Source organism: Lampetra planeri, chromosome 22 (genome assembly GCF_965212315.1).
Source record: "Lampetra planeri chromosome 22, kcLamPlan1.2.h2, whole genome shotgun sequence".
In the NCBI taxonomy this organism is placed as follows: domain Eukaryota; kingdom Metazoa; phylum Chordata; class Hyperoartia; order Petromyzontiformes; family Petromyzontidae; genus Lampetra; species Lampetra planeri.
The window spans coordinates 13,183,934-13,205,678 of NC_136128.1; the positions used below are offsets into that span (position 1 = coordinate 13,183,934).

The 21,745-nt window shown below is 57.5% G+C and overlaps 1 protein-coding gene across 1 annotated transcript; it reads left to right on the top strand.

Annotated features, from left to right (window-relative positions):
- The first annotated feature begins 2,277 nt into the window (after positions 1–2,277).
- On the top strand, positions 2,278–20,197 carry LOC144725086 (zinc finger transcription factor Trps1-like). The gene is given in 7 exon segments (XM_078604552.1): positions 2,278–2,555; positions 9,138–9,758; positions 12,541–12,771; positions 12,773–13,155; positions 13,417–13,771; positions 14,366–14,488; positions 14,669–20,197. Coding segments are annotated over 6 exon segments (3,213 nt in total). The 5' UTR covers positions 2,278–2,555; positions 9,138–9,176; the 3' UTR covers positions 16,208–20,197.
- Positions 20,198–21,745: the final 1,548 nt, after the last annotated feature.

A 21,745-nucleotide genomic window follows, 5' to 3' on the forward strand; every position in this document is an offset into this window, starting at 1 on the left:
CTCGGGTCACAGGGTTCATAGGACAGCGCGCAAACCGCTGCACCACCGCGTACACGTGTGGCACCATCACCACCATCATCACCACCACCATCATCACCACCATCATCACCACCACCATCATCAATCACCATCATCATCAATCACCATCATCAATCACCATCATCTCCGCAATCCGTCACTCGTGGGTGCACACGTATTGTGTAGAGGCGTGTGCACACAGAGGTGTGTGTGTACAGGTGTGTGTGCGCACAGGTGTGTGTGCACACCGGTGTGTGTGCACACAGGTGTGTGCGCACAGGTGTGTGCGTACAGGTGTGTGTGTACAGGTGCGTGTGTGTACAGGTGTGTGTGTGTACAGGTGTGTGTGTGTACAGGTGTGTGTGTGTACAGGTGTGTATGTGTGTGTACAGGTGTGTGCGCACAGGTGTGTGTGTGTACAGGTGTGTGTACAGGTGTGTGTGTGTACAGGTGTGTGTGTGCACACAGGTGTGTGTGTGTGTACAGGTCTGTGTGTGTGTATGTACAGGGGTGAGTACAGGTGTGTGTGTGTGTACAGGTCCGTGTGTGTATGTACAGGTGTGTGTGTATGTACAGGTGTGTGTGTACAGGTGTGTGTGTATGTACAGGTGTGTGTGTGTACAGGTGTGTATGTACAGGTGTGTGCGTGTGTGTGTACAGGTGTGTGTGTATGTACAGGTGTGTGTGTGTACAGGTGTGTATGTGTATGTACAGGTGTGTGCGTGTGTGTGTGTGTACAGGTGTGTACAGGTGCGTGTGTGTGTGTGCGTGTCCCCGATGCCCCTGGGCCAGGTGTGTGTCCGCACGAGGACGCGCTGCCCCCGTGAGAGGGCGCGGTGGCCCCTCCCAGCCCCGCGGGGTGGCGGGGAGGGAACGGGCGGGGGAGCGAAGAGGACAGGGAGGGGGGAGGGGTTGAGGGCTTTCGATGAGAGGCGTCTCAACTCTCAGTTGACGCCTTCGGTAATAACAACACCGCGGTCTTTCAAAGAGAAAAAAAACGAGGCGACGCTTCGGGAAACGGCCCTTCTTCCTAGCACTGTACACATAGAGGCCGGTAGAGAGAGCCAGGGGATGATCAGAGTTGGAGACTGCACTTGTTTACACAAACGGGGCATGTTGTGTGGTGTGTACTGTGTGTACTGTGTGGTGTGACTGTGTGTACTGTGTGTACTGTGTGCACTGTGTGCACTATGTGTACTGTGTGTACTGTGTGTGGTGTGTGTACTGTGTGTACTGTGTGGTGTGTACTGTGTGTACTGTGTGGTGTGTACTGTATGTGGGGTGTGTACTGTGTGTACTGTGTGTGGTGTGTGTACTGTGTGTACTGTGTGGTGTGCATTGTGTGCACTATGTGTGGTGTGTATTGTGTGTACTGTGATCAACATTCCTGCTCTCATCTGGGACCGCGCCCGGGCGACTAAGCCCCCGATCTTGACGCGGCGAGTTGTGAGCGAGCTGAGTCGGTGCGTGAGGTGAGGACGAGAAGTGAGTGATGGTGGTGGTGGAGGGGTGTGCGAGGTGAGTGGTGGTGGAGGGGGGTGAGGTGAGTGGTGGTGGTGGGGGGTGTGAGGTGAGTGGTGGTGGAGGAGGGTGTGAGGTGAGTGGTGGTGGAGGGGGGTGAGTGGTGGTGGAGGGGGGTGTGAGGTGAGTGGTGGTGGAGGGGGGTGAGTGGTGGTGGAGGGGTGTGCGAGGCGAGTGGTGAGTAGCGAGGTGTTGGTCGGGGTGCGCGGCCTAGGCGTGGTTGTGAGCCGGGTCCCCGTGTTCTGCCCTCGGGGGGGAAGGGGGGCGACTGCCCCCCCCCTCACCGCAAAACTGATTCCCTCCATCACCCTCCCCCCGCTCATTAAAGAGGCTGTGATGGGTCCACCCCTCCCACCCCATTAAGGAGGCTGTGTCCCTTGTGTGGGATGGGTCCCTCCCCCCTCCTCCTCCCTCCCTCCCTCCTCCTCCTCCCCCAACACTCACTAATGCCCCCCCCCCGCCCCCCCCGGCCCTCTCCGCCCCCGCGCCGCCTCTGCCCGAGTCGCGTATCCCCGCGCTTCCGCTCTCTTCTCGCTTTAAAGTGGCGAGGCCGCGCCGACTGCCGCCTCCCTGGCCTCCATCCCCTCTCTACATCCCCGATCTCCATCCCCTCTCCACGACAGTCCCAGATCCCCTCTCTCCGCAGTTCTCGTCTCGAGTCGTGCCACGGGACCACCCCCCCCGATCCCTCCCCCCCCGATCCCTCCCCCCACGATCCCTCCACCCCCTCCGCCGCCCCCACCGCCGCCCCCGCCATGAGCTCGCGTCTCCGCAGCGGTTCCCTGATCCCCGACCCCTCGCCTCTGATCCCTCATCCCTCACCTCTGATCCCTCTCCCGGTCCGCGGGCTCCGAGCTGCCATCCCCGGTCCTGACAGCAGCTCCCTCGCTCCTCTCGCAAGAGCCCCGCTCCCTGATTCCCGCTCGACTCCCTCCTCCCGAATCCCCGAATCTCGTCCCTGATTATCATCATCCCGATCTCGGCTCCTGACACCGACTCCTGCGCTCGTCCCTACGGTGAGTGAAGTCGTGAGCGAGTGGTGAGGAGTGGTGGTGAGTGGTCTGGTGAGTAGTGTGGTGAGTAGTCTGGTGAGTGGTGAGCGAGTGGTGAGGAGAAGTGGTGAGTGGTCTGGTGAGGGGAGTGGTGAGTGGTGAGTGGTCTGGTGAGGGGAGGTGGTGAGTGGTGAGGAGTGTGGTGAGGGGAGGTGGTGAGTGGTCTGGTGAGGTGAGTGGTGAGTGATACGATTAATGTTGTGGTGAGGATCTGCGGTGAGTGATGTGGTGAGTGATGTGGTGAGTGATGTGGTGAGTGATGTGGTGAGTGATGTCGGAGCGGCAGTGCAGCTGTTAGCGCGCTGCGCTACGAATCCGGCCACCCGAGTTCGATTCCCGCTCGCGGACAAAATCAGTGACGATGTTTTGAACCGGTCCTAGGCCTCCCCTAGGTCGGCTCAGCCTCAAATGAGTACCAAGTGCAATATGTGAAAACGTCACTGTCAGGGAGACAAAGGCGTCTTCGTGTGTCGTCTTGGCCTTCAAAGATGTTCCTCGCTAACAGCACTCAGCCCAACAGTCTACGAAGGCTATGGGAGGGATACGTCTGTGTATCGAGCGGAGTGCTGAGAAGCTGTCGTGAATGGCAGTGAGTGATGTGAGAAGGAGATGGAGTGAGTGGTGAGTGATGTGGTGAAGAGGGGGAGCGTGCGATGTCGTAAGTGACATCGTTAAGAGAGGTGGTGAGTGATGTGGTAAAGGTTGTGGTGAGTGATGTGGTGGGGAGATGAAAGTGAGTGATGTGAGGAGAGGTAGTGAGTGACGTGGTGAGATTAGCACGGTGGGCTACGTACGGTGCGAAAGAAGTTCACCATACATGCATTATATAGTGAGTGTTGAGCGGTAGTGAGTGATGTTGTTAAGAGATCTAGTGAGTGTTGGGTCATGTGGTGAGGAGAAGTGGCGGGTGATGTCAAGTATGCTGTGTGTGTGCGTGCGAATTGACACAATGGGAAGCACAGGAGGTGCATCTGCCAGTCACCTAGAGCAGCACCCGGGTCTGTCCCGTGACCTTCTGCATATCGCCTGGCACAGCAGTCAACCGATAGCACCCGGGTCTGTCCCGTGACCTTTGCTTACACGCAGCAGGGAGCTTTTCACACTTCACATGACGGCGTCAAAGTGCACCTAGCCTGGCACAAGGGATGTGGTGACATCAGCCACTCGTGTACCTGTGCTTGGGATGCACTTGTGCGCTTGTTTATATGCACCACGTGTATGTCTGCGCAATTAATCCGGTGACCTGGGTTCGATTCCAGGCCACGGCTAACATCATTGGAAATCATCTTCTTGGTTCTTTCGGTAAAGTCACGTAGAAGGGAAGTAATAAAATAATAAAAATAAAACATAATAAAATAATTTTCACGACGTTTCGGCTACAACGCAAGCAGCCGTCTTCATGTGAAGAATGAGACACTGCCAAGCTTGAAGACGGCTGCTTGCGTTGTAGCCGAAACGTCGTGAGAATTATTTTATTATGTTTTATTTTTATTATTTTATTACTTCCCTTCTACGTGACTTTACAGAAAGAACCAAGAAGATGAATCCCTGCAGTCACGAAAGCTTTAAATCGAAATCATTGGAAATCTGCGTGTGAAACGGTTCTGGGCTTCCCTAGGTCGACTAAGCCTTAAATGAGAAGCCGCTGTATAAACATCGGCACTTGGGAGACAAATATGCTCGGGCGTGGGGCTGTGCATCCTGCCCCTCGTGTGTCGTGCCAGGCGTTAGAGGTGCTCGCTTGCAACACTCGCCTCAACAGTCTGTTCAGACTATAAGGGGACCTTTATGCACGATTCTGTGTATACTTAGATGTGTATATGTGTGTGTGTGAGAGTATATGTATGCGAGTGTGTATCTATATATGTGTGTTGTTTTTATCTGTGTATCTTAGTATCTGTGTGTCAGTGTATATTTGTGAGTTTGTGCATCTGTGCGTGTGGTGAGTGCGTGCCCGCGTGTGTATCTTGTTACATTTGCATGTCTGTGTGTAAGGGGAGCGGTAGGTCAGTGGTTAACGCACTGCGTTATGAACTCGGCGACCCGGGTTCGATTCCTGCTCGCGACCAATAACAGTGGCGAATATTTGAACCGGTCCTGGGCCTCCTAGGTCGATTTGGCCTTAAATGAGTAACTGGTGCCATGTGTAAATATCATTATTGGAGAGACAACGGTGGCCGGGCATGGTGTTGGTCACCTACTCCTTCGTGTGCCGTGTCGGCCTTCATACGTGCTCGCTTACAGCACTTGTCCACCAGTCTGTTAAAGTCTATAGGGGGATCTTTGGTTCTTGTCTGGATGCATGTGTGTGTGTCTGTGTGTCTCTATGAGTGTGAATCATCTTTTTCGACCACGTAGTTCGAGAAGGAATTCCTATCTGGTACAGATGCATGTGGTGTATGCTCATGATCTGGTAATTTCTGCGCACTCTGCGGAGGCTGAACCTGGAGCATGCCATTAATATATGGGATCTTACCATCAGCCCAACCAAAAGTAAGCACCTGCCTGGTTATTCTATGTCATAAATCACTCCACCAGCTCAACTCCCCATGAGTGACGGAGCAGTTCTAGAGAGAGTTGAGAAGTGTATTGACCAGCATGCTTATGGCCAGCTCTAGCTTGGCAGCGGAGGTCTCACACCGAATCAGTCGAGCGGTATTATCTTTTCTGCGTAATGCTGTGTGGACGGTATCTAGCCCATTCGCTACACACGAAGCTTAGGACTTCTCATCCACATCTATGCCCTCTCTTATATATGCTTGCGAAACATGGACCGATTAATAGAGCATCTGAGCCTGTTAGAAACGTTCAAGCTGGCGTGCCTACGATCCATCCTGGGTTTAACCAGACTAGATTGTGTGAGGAGCTCACATATCCTTGAAAGTTTTTGTCACAGTCCCATCAAGTGAGTGCCTCCGGCCGGCGAGACTGCGTCAGTTGGGTCATGTAGCCCGCATGCCGAGTCACTGAATGCCCAGGCAGCTGATGTTTGGACGGATAGAGGAGTAAACGGGCGCGGCACTGACTAGAGAATAGATGTGCTGATGTGGTACAGGAGGATGTGGAGCTGATCGGACTAGGAGGTTACTGGTACCAGCTGATTCAAGATCGGCCTCTGTGGAGGAGGCTCGTGAAGGATGTTAGTTGGAGGCAGTCGCCCTCCAACAACAACAGAGGGAAGATGAGTGACGGTCACAAGATTGCAGCGATTATGCACAATGGGGAGCACAGGTGATGCATTTGCGAGTCGCCTCAATCAGTCAAGCCAGGGCACCTGGGTCTGTCCCTTGACCTTCCAGCGAGCGTTCGGCACTTCACGTGGCCTCAAGGTGCACCTAGCCTGGCACAAGTGCCGTGGTGACGTCACCGCCAACGGTGGTTGTTGTTGTTGTGTCTCTATGTGCGTGCGAATGTGCGTGACACTGCTCATGAATGGGTCCGGCGAGAAGCATATTGATGGTGACGTCAGTCTTAATGACGGCGTGTGGACCGCTCCCCCCTCCCTCCCCCACTGCCTCCCTCCCTCTGTTCCACACCCCCTCCCCTGCACGCCGCACGAACCCCCCCCCCAACACTCCCTCAATACTCCCCACCACACACCCCCCTCTCACCACACTCCCTCTGCCCCCCATCGCTCCCTCCTCACCACACTCCCCCAACACTCCCCACACCGACCGAGTCTCCGCAACGCTCCCTCCCCGTCTCGCAGCAGGTGCCGCTGACGTGGCCAGGGCTCGGGGTGTCCCGGTGCAGGGCGTCTCTGTGTCTCTGTGTCTCAGGGCAGGGCGTCTCTCTTTCTCACTCCGGGCCCCGCAGGGCCAGGGTGTGACAGTGGAGGGTGCGGGTATCTCATTGTCGGGCTTCACTCTGCAGGGAGTCTCTGTGTCTCACTGCAGGGTGTCTCAGTGCAGGGAGTCTCTGTGTCCCAGTGCAGGGAGTCTCTGTGTCCCAGTGCAGGGAGTCTCAGTGCAGGGAGTCTCTGTGTCCCAGTGCAGGGAGTCTCTGTGTCCCAGTGCAGGGAGTCTCAGTGCAGGGAGTCTCTGTGTCCCAGTGCAGGGAGTCTCTGTGTCCCAGTGCAGGGAGTCTCTGTGCAGGGTGTCTCTGTGTCCAGTGTCTCTGTGTATCAGTGCAGGGAGTCTCAGTGCAGGGTGTCTCTGTGTCCAGTGTCTCTGTGTCCAGTGTCTCTGTGTCTCAGTGCAGGGAGTCTCTGTGTCTCAGTGTCTCAGTGCAGGGTGTCTCTGTGTCTCAGTGTCTCAGTGCAGGGTGTCTCTGTGTCTCAGTGTCTCAGTGCAGGGTGTCTCAGTGCAGGGTGTTTCTGTGTCTCAGTGCAGGGTGTCTCTGTGTCTCAGTGTCTCAGTGCAGGGTGTCTCTGTGTCTCTGTGTCCCAGTGCAGGGTGTCTCTGTGTCTCTGTGTCTAAGTGCAGGGTGTCTCTGTGTCTCAGTGCACGGAGTCTATGCGGTGTGTAAACATCGCTACTGGGGAGACAAAGGTGGCCGGACGTGGTGCTGGCCACCCACCCCCTCGTGTGCCGTGCCGGCATTTCTAGGTACTCGCTAACAGCACTTTCTCCAACATTCTGCTGAAGGCTGTACGGGGATTTTTGTCTTTAGGAGTCTGTGTCTCGGTACAGGGCGTCAGTTTGTCAGTGCAGGGCACAGGGTGGGTGTCTCTTTGTGTGTATGTCAGCGGGGAGCGGTCGCAAAGTGGTTAGCGTGCTGCGCTATGAACCCAGTGAACCGGTTTCGATTCCTGCTCACAGTCAATACCAGTAACGATTATTTGAACGGGCCCTGGGCCTCCCCTAGGTCGATTCAGCTTCAAATGAGTACCTGGTGCGGTGTGTAATTATCGCCACTAGGGAGACTTGGGCGACCGAGCGTGGTGCTGACCACCCACCACATCGTGTGCCGTGCCAGACTTCATAGGTGCTCGCCAACCGCATTTGTCCCTAGTCTGTTGAGGCTATATGAGGAATCTTTGTCTCTGTATATATGTCGGTGTATATATGTGGGTGTGTGTGTGTCTATGTGTGTTCCTGTGTGTGTTTATGTCCCCCTCCCCACTTCTCTCTCGGCCCGGGCGCCACAAAGCGCCTCTTGTGCCGTTTCCATGGGGAAGCGGTGAACACACAAGATGCACGCTCACGAGGCAAACACACCCTGATTCATGCCTTCCATTCGTTCACTCACTTCTCCACCTGGGGCTCCTCCCTCCTCCAATCCACTCATTCCCTCCACTCATTCCCTGCCTTCTTCAATCATTCATCTGGAGCCCTCAACCGTAATTTATTCCTTCCCTTTGCTGCCCGTGATGTGGGGTGATGTTGCGCAGTGAGAGGGGTCCCGGTGATTTGGGGATCTTCGACTGGGATTCTGAATCTGGCACTGAGGTGCTGTGCCCGGTAGCAATGGACGCCGTGAGCGATTCATGCTGCTGACTATGATGCGATATTCACAATCTGTGGGCTTGCCACTGGGATCTGGCACCTGGGTGGTGAATCTGGGATTGAGGATCTAAAGCTGCATTCTGAAATTCAGACCTGGGGGGAATTATAATCACAGCGGTATTGTCATCTGACATAACAATTACACTGCGATTGTAATTCACTACTACGGACACAATCTCAAGTGATTGTGAACCTGGGATATGATATCTAGGCCCTATGATTGAGATTTGAAATGTTGAGGCCTGGGATCTGCCATAATACACGTGGGATATTGAATTCGGGATCTGGGACCCAAGGTGATGATCCGTCATTCGGGAACTGGGATGTAGGATCTGAGACCTGGGCCGGGGGAGGCTGGAAGCCGGTGCGCACGTAATGGAGCGCCCCCCCCCCCCCGCGCTTTCATGGCACTAGAATGGGGGGGGGGGGGGGTGCTCGTCTCCTTTGAGGGCGGTGCAGGCGATCGCACATGCCACCAAGCTAATGTCAGTGTTTATAAGGAGCCCTTTGTGAGGCCCGGGGCCCCGGCAGCGCCCGTGAATGTCAGGGCAGGCGAGGCCTGAATACCAACGCGGTGGCCATTGTGAGAGAAGCACCCTCCCCGTAATTGAGTCACTCATCCCGAGAGCGCTGCTCCTCCTCCTCCTGCTCCTATCTTCCTCATCATCCTCCTCCTTATCATCTCTTCCTCATCTTCCTCCTCTCTCTCCACCGCTACCCTCTCTTCCTCTTTCCCAAAATATGCAATTGTCATCGTGCAATTGCATATTTTGATATGCGGAAGAGGTGAGAGAAGGAACGAGATAGTGAGGGAGGGGGTAGGGAGGGATGGAACCAGTTGGTGAGACAGGAAGGAGCTGAGTCAAGGAAGGAGGTGGTGAGGACGGGAGAGAAGCCGCTTGATACACTCCTAGTCTGACCTGAACGTTTCGACCCAGATTATGACCGTGACCCTGTCCCCTACTGCAAGGCCTTAGGAGTGTCATGTGGGATTGGAGGGCCCCTATCGGGGCCCCCCTTGCCTCTCACGAGTGAGATCACCACCTGGGGTCACGTCACAGGCCCTCACTACTGCCCTCTTCCCCTCTCCCCTGCCCAGGCACTGCCCTGAGTTGCCCCACGTGGGCCCCGGGGGGCCATGGTGCGCAAGAAGACGCTGCCCCTGCGCACCGTGGTGGCCCCCGCGGGCCCCGAGGACCCGGAGGCCGCAGCCGAGCCGGGCCACGCGGGCGGGGAGGCCTCGGACCCCCTCGCCGACCGCGCCGACGCGGCCCCGCGGGGTGGCGTCGGGGGTCCCTGGAGCCCCGAACTCGACCGGCCCGGCTCCCCGGAGGGGCCCGGGTCCCGGGACGAGGCCGGGCCCGACCCCGCGGGGGCCCCGCCCGGGCAGGACGCCGGGGGTGGCCCCTCGCCGGGAGGTCCCGACGCGAAGGCCCGGGGAGGGTCGCCGGCGGCGGGCGCGCCGGCCATCGCGGCCTCCACGCCGCGGCTGCAGGACTTCACGTGCGGCGCCTGCGGCTACAGCTACCTGGGCGGTGACCCCTCCGACCTCGTGAAGCACGTGCGTCGCTTCCACCTCGGCCTGCACGCCCGTGGCCGGGACCCCGACCCCGACGGGAGCCGGGTCCTGGCGGCGGGGCCCCGCGCCCCGCGCCGCGTCCCAGAGGTGGGCCCTACCGGGCCACGCGCCATCATGGGCCCGGGGGCCCATGATGTCCAGGTAGGGGCGATGGCTCTTTCCTAAATTATTTCGCTTTGATCAATCGCTGACAATTAACAGAGGCCACGCTCGACCGATGCTGGGATCCTGCTGGTGCTGACTGCACCCAGTCGCATTCAGTGTAAAGCAGCAGTGAGGGCCATCGATTATAATACAGCACTAACCAATCACTCTCATCACATGCTCACCGGTGGTCAGTCGTCTCCTTATTGTTCTTCTCATCGCTAAACATAAATAAACCCAACTACCTTACTTATTAGGACTTTGCTTGATTCAAGATGCGTGTTGCCTCTTATATATTATAACTTTAATAGTGCTGTTGTTGCTGACCACTTGCTTCTCTCATACCGTACTGTGCCCCATCCCATCCTCTACGCTCCCAATCTTTACCGCCCCTCTCCTTGCTTGCCTCGTGCTGCGCCCAGCCTCACTCCCTCATTTCTATCCTTTCTTGCTCCCCCTCACTGGAACCAACTCCCATTGCAGCACATACAACAATAATCTTCACTAATCTGTTGCCATTCCTTCCTTTAAACAACTCATCTCTTCTTCTTTGCCCATCCTGCTACTGCTACTTCCTGCCCCTATGACCAGGCCTACCCCAACCCCTATCACTACCCCAACCCCTATCACTACCCCAGCCCTATCACTACCCCAACCCCTATCACTACCCCAACCCCTATCACTACCCAAACCCCTATCACTACCCCAATCCCTATCACTACCCCAACCCCTATCACTACCCCAACCCCTATCACTACCCCAACCCCTATCACTACCCCAACCCCTATCACTACCCTAATCCCTATCACTACCCCAACCCCTATCACTACCCCAACCCCTATCACTACCCCAGCCCTATCACTACCCCAACCCCTATCACTACCCCAACCCCTATCACTACCCCAACCCCTATAACTACCCCAACCCCTATCACTACCCCAACCCCTATCACTACCCCAACCCCTATCACTACCCCAGCCCTATCACTACCCCAACCCCTATCACTACCCCAACCCCTATCACTACCCCAACCCCTATCACTACCCCAGCCCTATCACTACCCCAACCCCTATCACTACCCCAACCCCTATCACTACCCCAACCCCTAAAACTACCCCAACCCCTATCACTACCCCAACCCCTATCACTACCCCAACCCCTATCACTACCCCAGCCCTATCACTACCCCAACCCCTATCACTACCCCAACCCCTATCACTACCCCAACCCCTATCACTACCCCAGCCCTATCACTACCCCAACCCCTATCACTACCCCAACCCCTATCACTACCCCAACCCCTATAACTACCCCAACCCCTATCACTACCCCAACCCCTATCACTACCCCAACCCCTATCACTACCCCAGCCCTATCACTACCCCAACCACTATCACTACCCCAACCCCTCCTTAACCATTCCTACCTGTCTTCTTAACTATCACCATAACTACACCACTTTAAATAACAACCCCACTATTTTAACCACTATAATCTTGCTTGCAATTTAATGATTGTTTGAAAGTACCGTGGATTAAGGCGCTAAGCAAGACATTTTGGGCCTATGCCCAGCAGTGGTGTACAAATCAAGATTGTCATGGAGCACAGTAAGCGATCACAGGAGGTTGGGGCGATGCAGGCTCCGCTTCACGAGGCCCAGTGGCCGCCCTGGTTAATACTTACGTGAATGAACCCTAACCCAAAACCTAACCCAGTGTCCGCCCTGGTTAATGTTGAGCGTGTATGAACTCTAACTTGAACCCAAACCCAGTGGCCGCCCTGGGTAATACTGCGCGTGTATGAAGCTTCACCCTTGTCATCTGCTTCACAGTGGACGTTAAAGATTATGTAACGTCATTCGAAAAGGAGCTGGCGTCACCATTAAAATTTGCCAAATAAAAAAAACACTTTCAAATTTCTTAATTTGGTAAAACTACAAAACATCATCACTCTCTCTCATGAACTATACTCGTCTGTGAAACATCACGCCTTTGTGTTCACCTTGCGCTGCAAGAATGGCGTGAATACCAAATGTACTAAAGTATCATCAATTATCACGATATTTGACATAAAACATCTCGGGCAATAGAGGTAATATAAGAGCGAGTCTAACCTAGAGGTTTATGTACCTCCAGGGGACTTCTAAAGAAAACGGGGTCCGAGGAGACACATGCAGGGTCCCTGTCGCAGAAAACAATGTCCACTGGCTTGGGGCCGAGCAGGGCCAGGGGCAATGCGAATGCAATTTGTCACACATCTACATTGCAAATCGACGGGTTCATTGCATGTGACATCAGCCGCACATTCCGCACCTCTGATTAACACGGTTGGCTACGTACTGTGCGAAAGAAGTTAAACATACGAACATCATTGCGAAAATCGGATTTTGGTCAGTCGTTTAAAATGTTCTGGCCTCATGCACGGTTCGGGCAAAGGGCGTGGCTCCCTGAGGAGTGGGTGGGGTCCGCAGCAGGGTAGGCGGGGCTGTGTGCATCTCCCTCAACGTGAGGCCGGGAAAGATCCTGGCAAGGATTATTCAACATCGCCTTGCAGGGCAGCGTGCTGAGGAGAGGCTTGCAGAGCCCAAGTGTGGTTTTGGGCCGGGGCGGTCCTGCACAGACTGCATATTATCTGTCCATCTGCTACAGAAGAGGTGTATGGAATGGCTTCCTTTTCCCTATTTGCACTGCTCCGTCGGTGCTCCCGCTTGACTCGCCCACACCTCACCTACCTCTCGCCCACCTCTCATCCGCCCCTCACCCGCCCGTTACCTGCCCAGGTGATGTGCCGAGGAATTCACGTGGGCATCGGCCGCAAGACCCCGGACTGTCAGGGCGACTCCAAGTACTACCGCTGCAAGTTCTGCAACTTCACCTACCTGGGCAGCTCCCCGGCTGAGCTGGAGGCCCACGCCGTCTCGCTTCACCCCAGCAAGGTGAAGGCTGGCTCGGGGCCCGGCGTCGGTGGCAAGGACGCCTCCTCTTCCTCTTCGGATGTCCGGCCGCGCGGCCCCCCCCGTCGCCGACGCCGAGGGCCAGGGGGCGGTGACGCGAGGCCCCTGCCCGGGCCACGGCGGCACGCCGGGCGCCGTTTACGTGTGGTGCGGCCTCTGTGGCCTGTGCGGCGAGGCCGAAGCTGGGCGGGGAGCGCCGCGGGCCCCCGAGGGGCCCCGAGGGGCCGAGGCGGCCGAGCTGATGGCCTGGAGTGCGGCGGGTGGAGAGGGCCAGGCTTCGGTGATCCGCTGCCCCGGCGGCCTCGAGTCTCCCGGGGGGCAGCAGCAGCCCAGGGGTGGCAGGGACGCGCGCGGAGGAGACGGAGGAGGGGGCCGCCTGCTGGATTGCCGGGAGTGCGCCTTCAGGACAGCCGACAGGACTGCCCTCACCACTCACTACAGGTGAGGGTCCTCATGGGTGGAGATCTCACAGGTGAGGTGGTGGTGATGGTGGTGTGTCGGTGATTGTGATTATGGTGTCAGTGTATGTATGTATGTTGAAGTTCTTTCGCACCGTACGTAACCAACCGTGCTAATTGGAGTGGTGTTGATCTTAGCAATGTTTGCACTGTTAGTGTCGGTGGTCTGACTATAGGTGAGGTAGTGTGGTGGTGAGATTAGTGGTGTTGGTGGGGGTGGTGATGGTGGTGATGTTTTCGTCAGGAGGACCCACTCCTGGCTGCAGTGCGGCCACTGTGACTTCGTGACGGATGACTCGGCGGAGCTGGAGGAACACGCATCCCAGGGCCACCAGGTGGACGGGCCTCCCCGCTCGGGCCCCAACGCTGGCCTGGACCCCCCGCTCGCATCGCAGCCAGCCCTGAGGGCCCTGCAGAGGCCCCACGAGGCCTTGGGACCCCTAACTCTGACCCCTGAACAGCCGCCCCGGCAGCGACCAGGACCCAACTCCCCGCCTATTTCCTCTGCCAACCGGCCGATCGCTGGCACTCAGCAGCACCTGAAGCAGCAGCAGCAGCCACAGCACAAGATGAAGGAGGAGCTGCCCTCCCTCATGAGGGTACGGCTGGGCGGGTCGTGGTGCCTGCGGGTCCCACTGTCCCGGTAGACGCCCATGGTCTCTGTAGCCTCTTGTGGTACACCTGAGGTCCCTACGATGAGTCGTGCTTTCTCAGGGTCCCTGGTTGGGTCCACGTGGTTCTCAGTGGGCCCCTGTGGCCTTCAAGGTTCCATCATGGGGCCTGGAAAACCCCACGAAGCTCAGTGGTCACATGTAGTCTCCATGGTGCCCCACGGCCACCTGGTGGTTCTTTTTGGTCCTCATTTGGTTTTCGTGACCACAGGTTGTCCCCAGTGGTAGTCGGAAATCGCACACGGTCCCTTGTGATCTCTGCTTGTCTCCCATCTTCTCTACAGGGCTACCATGGTTGCCAGTTGTCTTAAGGGCTCAATTCCAGCCGGGTTTGTCCAGGTTTGGTGACCCAGAAAACATTTCCACACCCGGCACACCATGTCCAGAATACTGCTCACGATGGCTGTGGCTACAGGTAATGTGCCCCCTACTCCGGTAAACCAGCGATGCCTGGAACAGCGGTCCCAGACCACGGTCCCCGGCATCCCCCCTTGAGACTCTGGTTCCGTGTGCGTGGTGCAGAGGCGGCGCGGGGCGGGCGTGTCGTGCGCCAACTGCCTCACGACGCGGACGTCACTGTGGAGGAAGAACGCGAGCGGCGGCTACGTGTGCAACGCCTGCGGCCTCTACCAGAAATTGCACGCGGTGAGCGGCGCCGCGCCGGTTAAGGTTTGCGGCGTGGTCCCCCCCGCTTCTCGCGTCCCGGCAGCCCCACTCGCGCCACGAGGGCCTATCCGCTCGCGTGGCAGCTGGAGCCTAATCTCACCGGCGTTTGCCCCCGCCCCCGCCCCCGCCCCTCTCGACGCACCCCTCCCACCACCGCAGACGCCACGGCCCCTCAACATCATCAAGCACAGCAACGGTGAGCAGATCATCCGACGGAGGACACGCAAGCGCGTCCACCCCGAGCCCACGGATGTCGTCGCCGCCGCCGCCAGGCAACTCAAGTGGACGTCCACTGACGACGGAGGCCCAGGCGGCAGCGGCGTTGGCGGCGGCAGCGGCGTTGGCAGCGGTGTTGGCGGCGGCAGCGGCAGCGGCGTTGGCGGTGGCGCTAGCGGTGCCGGCGGCGCCGGCGGGGCTGGCGCGGCTGCGGCCACCAAGGGCCCGCCCGGCAAACACGGTGATCGCCCGCCCCGCGTGGCCACGCCGCCCTGCCACCCTGGCCCGCCCAGGCCGCTCTTCTCCGTGGCCGAAGGTCGCAGCGGCCCCTGCTCGGAGCGGCGGCAGCAGCAGCCGCAGGTGGCGGCAGGGCCAGGCGGCCTTCGGGCCGGGGACCAGCTGTGTCGCACCAGCCCCCCGGAGGACGGCGGGGGTTCGTCCGAGCGGGGCAGCCCCATCGAGAAGTACCTGAGGCCACCGGCGCGGGCGGGCGCCACCCCGCCCGGCAGCCCCATAGAGAAGTACCAGTTCCCGGGGCTCGGACTGCCGGCCCCGCCAGGCCACGCCGCACCACCACCCTACGCCTACCCGGATAGCGAGTGGCTGCGCTTCTGGTCCAAGTACCGCTCGGCGCTGAGCGGGGGCCCCGCCGCTCAGCTGCTGGTGCTGCAGCCCACGGGGTCCCTGCCCTGGGACCCGGCGTACCCCCCCTATGCGCTGGGACCGCAGGCGCTCGCCTGCCCCGACGCCAGCACCAGTGGCGGCATCAGCAATGCTCCGCTAGACTTGGCGGTGAAGCGAGCGCCGGCGGAGGAGGCGGAGGGGCGTGGCGGGGCGCCGGGACGACGGTTGCGCGGCGGCGGCGGCGACGGCGGCGGCGACGGCGGCGCAACGACGGTGGAGAGGGGCACGCAGGACGAGGCTCCCCGCTGCCCGCACTGCGGCGTCCTCTTTCTGGATGCTGTGCTGCATGCGCTGCACATGAGCTGCCACGGTGACGGAGGCCCCTTCCACTGCGCTATCTGCGCCTACGCCTGCGCCGACAAGTACGACTTTGCAACCCACATCCAGCGCGGCCTGCACCGCCCTCCGCCCGCCACTCCGGCCAGCCCGCCTGCCAGCCCGCCCGCTAGCCCGCCTCCCGGCCTGCACGCCAGCCCGCACGTTAGCCCTCGTGTTAGCCCAAATGCCAACCGGCACGCCAGCCCACACGCCAGCCCGCACGATAGCCCAAATGCCAACAGGCACGGCAGCCAGCTCTCCAGTCCCTATTCTAGCCCACAAAGCGCCCTCTACATCAGTCCGCATGCCAGCCCACCAGCCTGCCTACGAACCAGCCCCCCGGGCTTTCCAGCCTCTAGCCAGCGCAGCAGTCCATCCACCTGCCCATCGGCCGGCTCGCCAGACGGCCCACTCATTGGGTCGCCCGTCGAAGAGAGGCCTTCCTCGGGGACCGACCCGGGTGGCCGCGAGGAGCTCTAGGTGCGAGGAGCGGGGACTTGAGCAGAGGGGCGGTGACCCCCTCGCGGAACCCGGCGTGCGAGGACAGGGCTGCGCTCGGAGCCGGGAGCACGCTCGCCGGCGGCGTTAAATTGGCTTCGCTAATTAGAATGCGGTAACCGGGCTTAAGAATCTGCATGCCCACCGCCGTGTCAGCCAGCAGGGTCGGCAGGATGGCGCGAGGTCCGAAATGTTTTGTGACCCAGGCACCGCCTGCACTTGGCTGTGTGAAACGCCTCCGCGTCGGTCACGCGGAGCGGGAGGCGTCGAAAGGGAAACCACCCCGAGGGATGTGCGGTGAGTGACGCAGCCTCCTCTCCCCTTGGTCCGTGAGCCAAATCAGAAACCGGTAACACCCTAGGTATCAAAACGTACCGCAAACACTAGTTAATTACCTGATAACCCCACTCATATCAAACGGTTATCGAGTAATTCACGTACATATATTGGAACTACTAAAGTTACTAAAGCTATTCCACATCTGGTGGTGTACCAACGAGTGAGATATCTGCCTTGGCTCACAGACTCCCTCCCCCCGTGGCTGCCCCCGTCACCACAAGCCCCCCGTGACACCTGCAGAGCGCGACGAAGTGGCAGCAGCAGGAGCCGTTCACACGAAGTGGTGGAGGCGTCTCGCTGTGAGGGATGCCGATGGATCCTGCCTCCCTCCTCCCCTTCATCTCTGTGCCTCCCTCTCTGCCCCCCTCCTCCCTCTCAGGCTGCACAGCCACCACCTTTGCCTGCACTGTTTGTGTCCGAGTATGTTTCACACGAAAGTGCTCTTTCTTTCTCTCTCTCTTTCTCTCTATATATATTTGTATATTTTTTATTTACGCAAATTGTACGCGTTCCACTGTTTACGGCCGCATTCGCCACAGACGAGGCGTGCGGCGCGCCTCCAAGAGGTGCGCCAGGGAGCCGTGGGGGCCCTGCCTTAACCTCCGAGCCCCAGCACCCGGGGCCCAACTTTGCACTGAAGCTCCCCCCCCCTCTCCCCGAGTCTCCAGAGCGGACGCCTCGCGACGGTGATCTCGGCCGAGAGAGACTCGTGGCTACGCTCACAGACACCCGCCGGCCTTACGGAGCACGGCCGGCGAGCGCCAACTAAGGCGCGATGTGGTGGGGTCGGCACGATGCACGCTCGGCCACCAAGGCCTCCCCAGTGCCGACGTTTACACAACTCGTGCCGGACCACAGAGAGGTCGGGCAAGGTTTGTGGTGCACGATGGGCAAAAATGTAGCGCATTGTGTGTCAACCACGACACACAGACACGCACGATGACACATGGAGACACGCAGTCGCATGCCACTGATTAACGCTCAATGTTTGAGTCCGCACGAGGGGCAGCCGTAGGGTGAGAGTGCAGTATGGACTCCATCGGTTCTCAAGTCACTCTCGCCAGCTGGGTCGCTCTCATTGGCTCCACGCTCACGTCCGTTATACAGAACCACCGGAGGAATTTCCGCGTTGCTGTGGAGAAGCCCGGTCTATAGGATTCCATGATGTGTACAACGTTGTGCTCATTTGAGTGGCCCCAAAACAATGATGATAGGCTGAGCCAAGCTGCATTAAATATTGTGTGAAGCGTGATGATTCGAGCCACTCTACCACCCACCACTGGCCACATGTCCCTCACTCACTACACACATCCCTCACTACACAAATCCCTCACTACACATCCCTCACTACACATCCCTCACTACACGTATCTCACTACACATCACTCACTACACATCCCTCACTACACGTGTAACTCACTACACGTGTCACTACACGCATCGCTCTGTGCCACTCGCACCTTCAATACGGGCCATGACACCGGTCACACTGACCGTGCCGTGAACGACACCGACACGCACCTGCCAATCGATGTGAGGGCTTTTCACTAAGAAACACGAGCATTCACTAAGAAACACGAGCATTCGCACTCGTCCCAGCAGCCACGAAATTCCTCATGCATTGAAGCCGCGTGGTTGGTGCCCAAGTCAAGACTGCATCGCTTCCTTCCCGCCCCTTCACTGTCAAAGATACGACAGAGGCATGGAAGCAATCCGCTGCATGGCAGCTTAGCCATTCGCAGGCGAACGAGTTTGAACATAGCAATGGACGACGTTGCCTTTCTTGGGAGTGAGCAGTTGTCGAACCGCTGTCCACGCTCCTCCGCCTGTCTCAGAGGTCCCCACAGATGGCAGTGCGAAGGGGCTGGCTCCATGCTGTGTGCCGGACGGCCGAGATCTTCCCGTGCTGAACGCCGCTGCCCTCCTCGACAGTCTCGTGGGGTTTCTGACAAATGTCAGCCTGTGGTTCTCGGACAGATCACGATGCTGACTGCACCTTGTTGACTTTCCTGGAAACCAAATTCTATCGCGCCTTGCATGTCCATATTTTTTTATTTTCTAAAGTTTCCAGCAGGGGACTTGGTTTTAAGCCCTGCCGGAGAGCCCGGGTGTTTCCATTCGGTGTTCAAGCACTCGCCTCCTGGATCAGGATTGATCCGGGTTTCATCGGCGGTGGTGATGCGGGACGAGGCGACATTCACTGCCTCCACACAGGAGTCTGGAGGGCGAGGCAGGAGTTAACAGCTTACCCAACGTGGCCATCATCGTGCGTACATTGTTACCCGCCTGTTGTCTATACTCAGGGCTCAACACGAGTCGTGTGGCCCGGAGTTTGTCTCAACCAGGACTCGCACATCTGTCATCTTGGCACATGTTCCGATTGCATCTGATCCACCCATTCACAAACTGCACAACTCGCAGTCGTCACTGTATTGGGGCTTTATTCTTTGTTCCGTTCCACTTGTCCACACGCTCACGACGAAACATAAACAACAGCAACAACTTGCTGCTAGTACTGTATGTGCAATCTTGCAAAGGTGCCATGCCAGCAGATTGAAACGCGTGATGTGTCTGCCATCTAGTGGTAACATCGGTGCACGCCGGGTCGTGTCGTAACCCGGCCCCGTGGCGCAGCGGTCGAGCGAGCGTCTCGCACCCACGAGGTCCGTGAAATGAGCACCACACAGTGAGAAAGTCAACAGTGGTTGTCCGCTGGATAGCCTCGCCCCCGCCATAGAAACGAGCCTTGAGTCCCACGTCAAAGCTCAACGCGAGCAGGAAACTGCCTCTCTGCCCAGTGAATCATTCGCCCCGCAGTTGGTGCCAAGTTCGCGTTGACGTCAGTCGCACGACTGTGACGGTGCCGTGATACCCGAGTCACGAGTGCAGTCCCTACGCGCTAGCAGGAGAGGTCGCGTGAGTGTGGTGAGAATCCGGTGAAATGCTGGCGAGTGGTACGAATACGGAGAATCTGGTGAGAGTGGTGAATGTCTGGTGAGGTTGGCAGGATGCTGCTGGGGGCCTGCATCCTGTCAAGACGTGAGTGCCCCTCTCATCCCGCACGCTGCAATATCATCGCGATCGCTGCAATGACCGCGTCACGACGATGGGTAACACGAGAATGTGGGGCTCAATCATTCAGAGTTTTGCACAACTATACCGTGGTTTCCCTGCCTCGTGTGAGCTGCCATTTCCAGCTGCCCTTATCTTGTACGAATGTCCTTCCATGACATCAGTGTCCGTTCCCTGTAAGGGATTGCCCTTATGTGCTATCAGCTGCCTTTCCCTGGTACGAGCTGCCCTTCCCCGGAATGCACTGCCCTTGCCTACATACAAGCTGCCCTTGCCTACATACAAGCTGCCCTTGCCTACATACAAGCTGCCCTTGCCTACATACAAGCTGCCCTTGCCTACATACAAGCTGCCCTTGCCTACATACAAGCTGCCCTTGCCTTTGAGCTGCCCTTCCCCTTCTCTCCCTGCCGCGGGTTTTCCCGGATTGCTCCGGGCGTCTCTTATCGTTATCTTCGTCTTCGTTTTAATTGCATCCCCGTGTCCCCGCTGTCCGTCCTTGTGCCATGAGCGGACTCTGTGGCCTGGCTATGGAGGAAAATAAACTCGGATGAACTTTCACCCGCGTGGTCGCATCTGTCCCGATGCCTGCACGTGCACAGGTGCGGTCGCGCGTCACAGGTGGAGGAATCCGCGTCGCCTATGGACACCACTTTGTAAGAGAGGATAGGTGAGTTTGAGTGTATATAGAACAAATGGCATTTGAGGAATACAGGTGTTTTGAGACGGGTGCCAGAATCCATGCAGAAGCCCGCAAGAAGACACGGCCGGTGAGTTGGAGATGCGACAAACGGCCGCGCTGGGTGGGACCCGTGCAGGATGGGTGAGGGCCCGTTGCCGAGACGGGCATTGGAGCGGTCTCCACGTGCCCAGCGACCAAGGGCCAGGACCTCAGCGGGTGGTGGGAGACCGTGAGGGCAGATCTCGGAAGTCGCCGCGTGTTCTACCCTGTAGCAGCAGCAGCTGTAAGGCTCGTACGCGCTGGCGAGGAGGTTCGATTGTATCAACGACTTTAGCCGCACATGATGACTTCTCGATCTGGGTCTCTGATATCACTATGTCATACAATTTTTGTTCCTGGGTAGTAAGTGTTATTTCGTAATTGCTTATGCCTAACAAGTATAGAAAATTGCTATTATTCCCCACAAACTTTGCTTTTGTGACCAGGACAGTGATATTTAGAAATTGACCTATTTTTAATGAGAAAACGGGCGAATGTGTCTCTTTTCGTTCACAAAGTCAGAAAAAAATATGGATCCAAATTAACATGTGTTTATACTAAAGTAATCCAAAAATTACTACAAAAGATTAAGAAGTGAGTAATTTTTCGCGATTTACGATCATACTGGAAATCACTTTCATGATTCAGCCCCCAAATGTAGTCTCCCATCATGTTCTCGTTGTACTGTCCTTGGTAGCGGCGTTCACAGTCCAGTATATCCTAGTGGAAGCGCTCGCTTAGCTCCTCCGAGTACGCTCCCATGTTCTCCTTGAATTTATCAAGATGAGCATCAAGGACATGGACTTTGAGGGACATCCTACAGCCCATTGTGCCGTAGTTCTTCACCAGAGTTTCAACCAGCTCCACATACATTTTGATTTAACGTTTTCGTGACTGCAGGGATTTATATTATTGGTTCTTTCGGTACAGTCACGCAATCATCATCAGGTGTGAAATCCACAGCAAGAAAATTTTCTTCTACGTGACTTTACCGAAAGAACCAAGAATACAGCTCCTGGTGGAGGCGCCCCACGTGGAGTCGCCCCCTAGTGGAGGCGCCCCCTAGTGGAGGCGCCCCCTAGTGGAGGCGCCCCCTAGTGGAGGCGCCCCCTAGTGGAGGCGCCCCCTAGTGGAGGCGCCCCCTAGTGGAGGCATCTCCACGTTGCAGAGTTGTGCCTTGACCACCGCCGCCTTGCACGTGAGGGCGTGGACCTGTTGACGTGTCGCCCACCCGCTCCCCCCAACACCTTTGGGGACGGCTACGTCATTTCGCATGACACATTTGACGTCACCACCGGCTATTGCCACAGCGTGACGTCGCGATACTGATTCCTCACGTGTCATGACGTCATGGAACCAAATCCAGACACCGCGTGACGCCCTTTAGA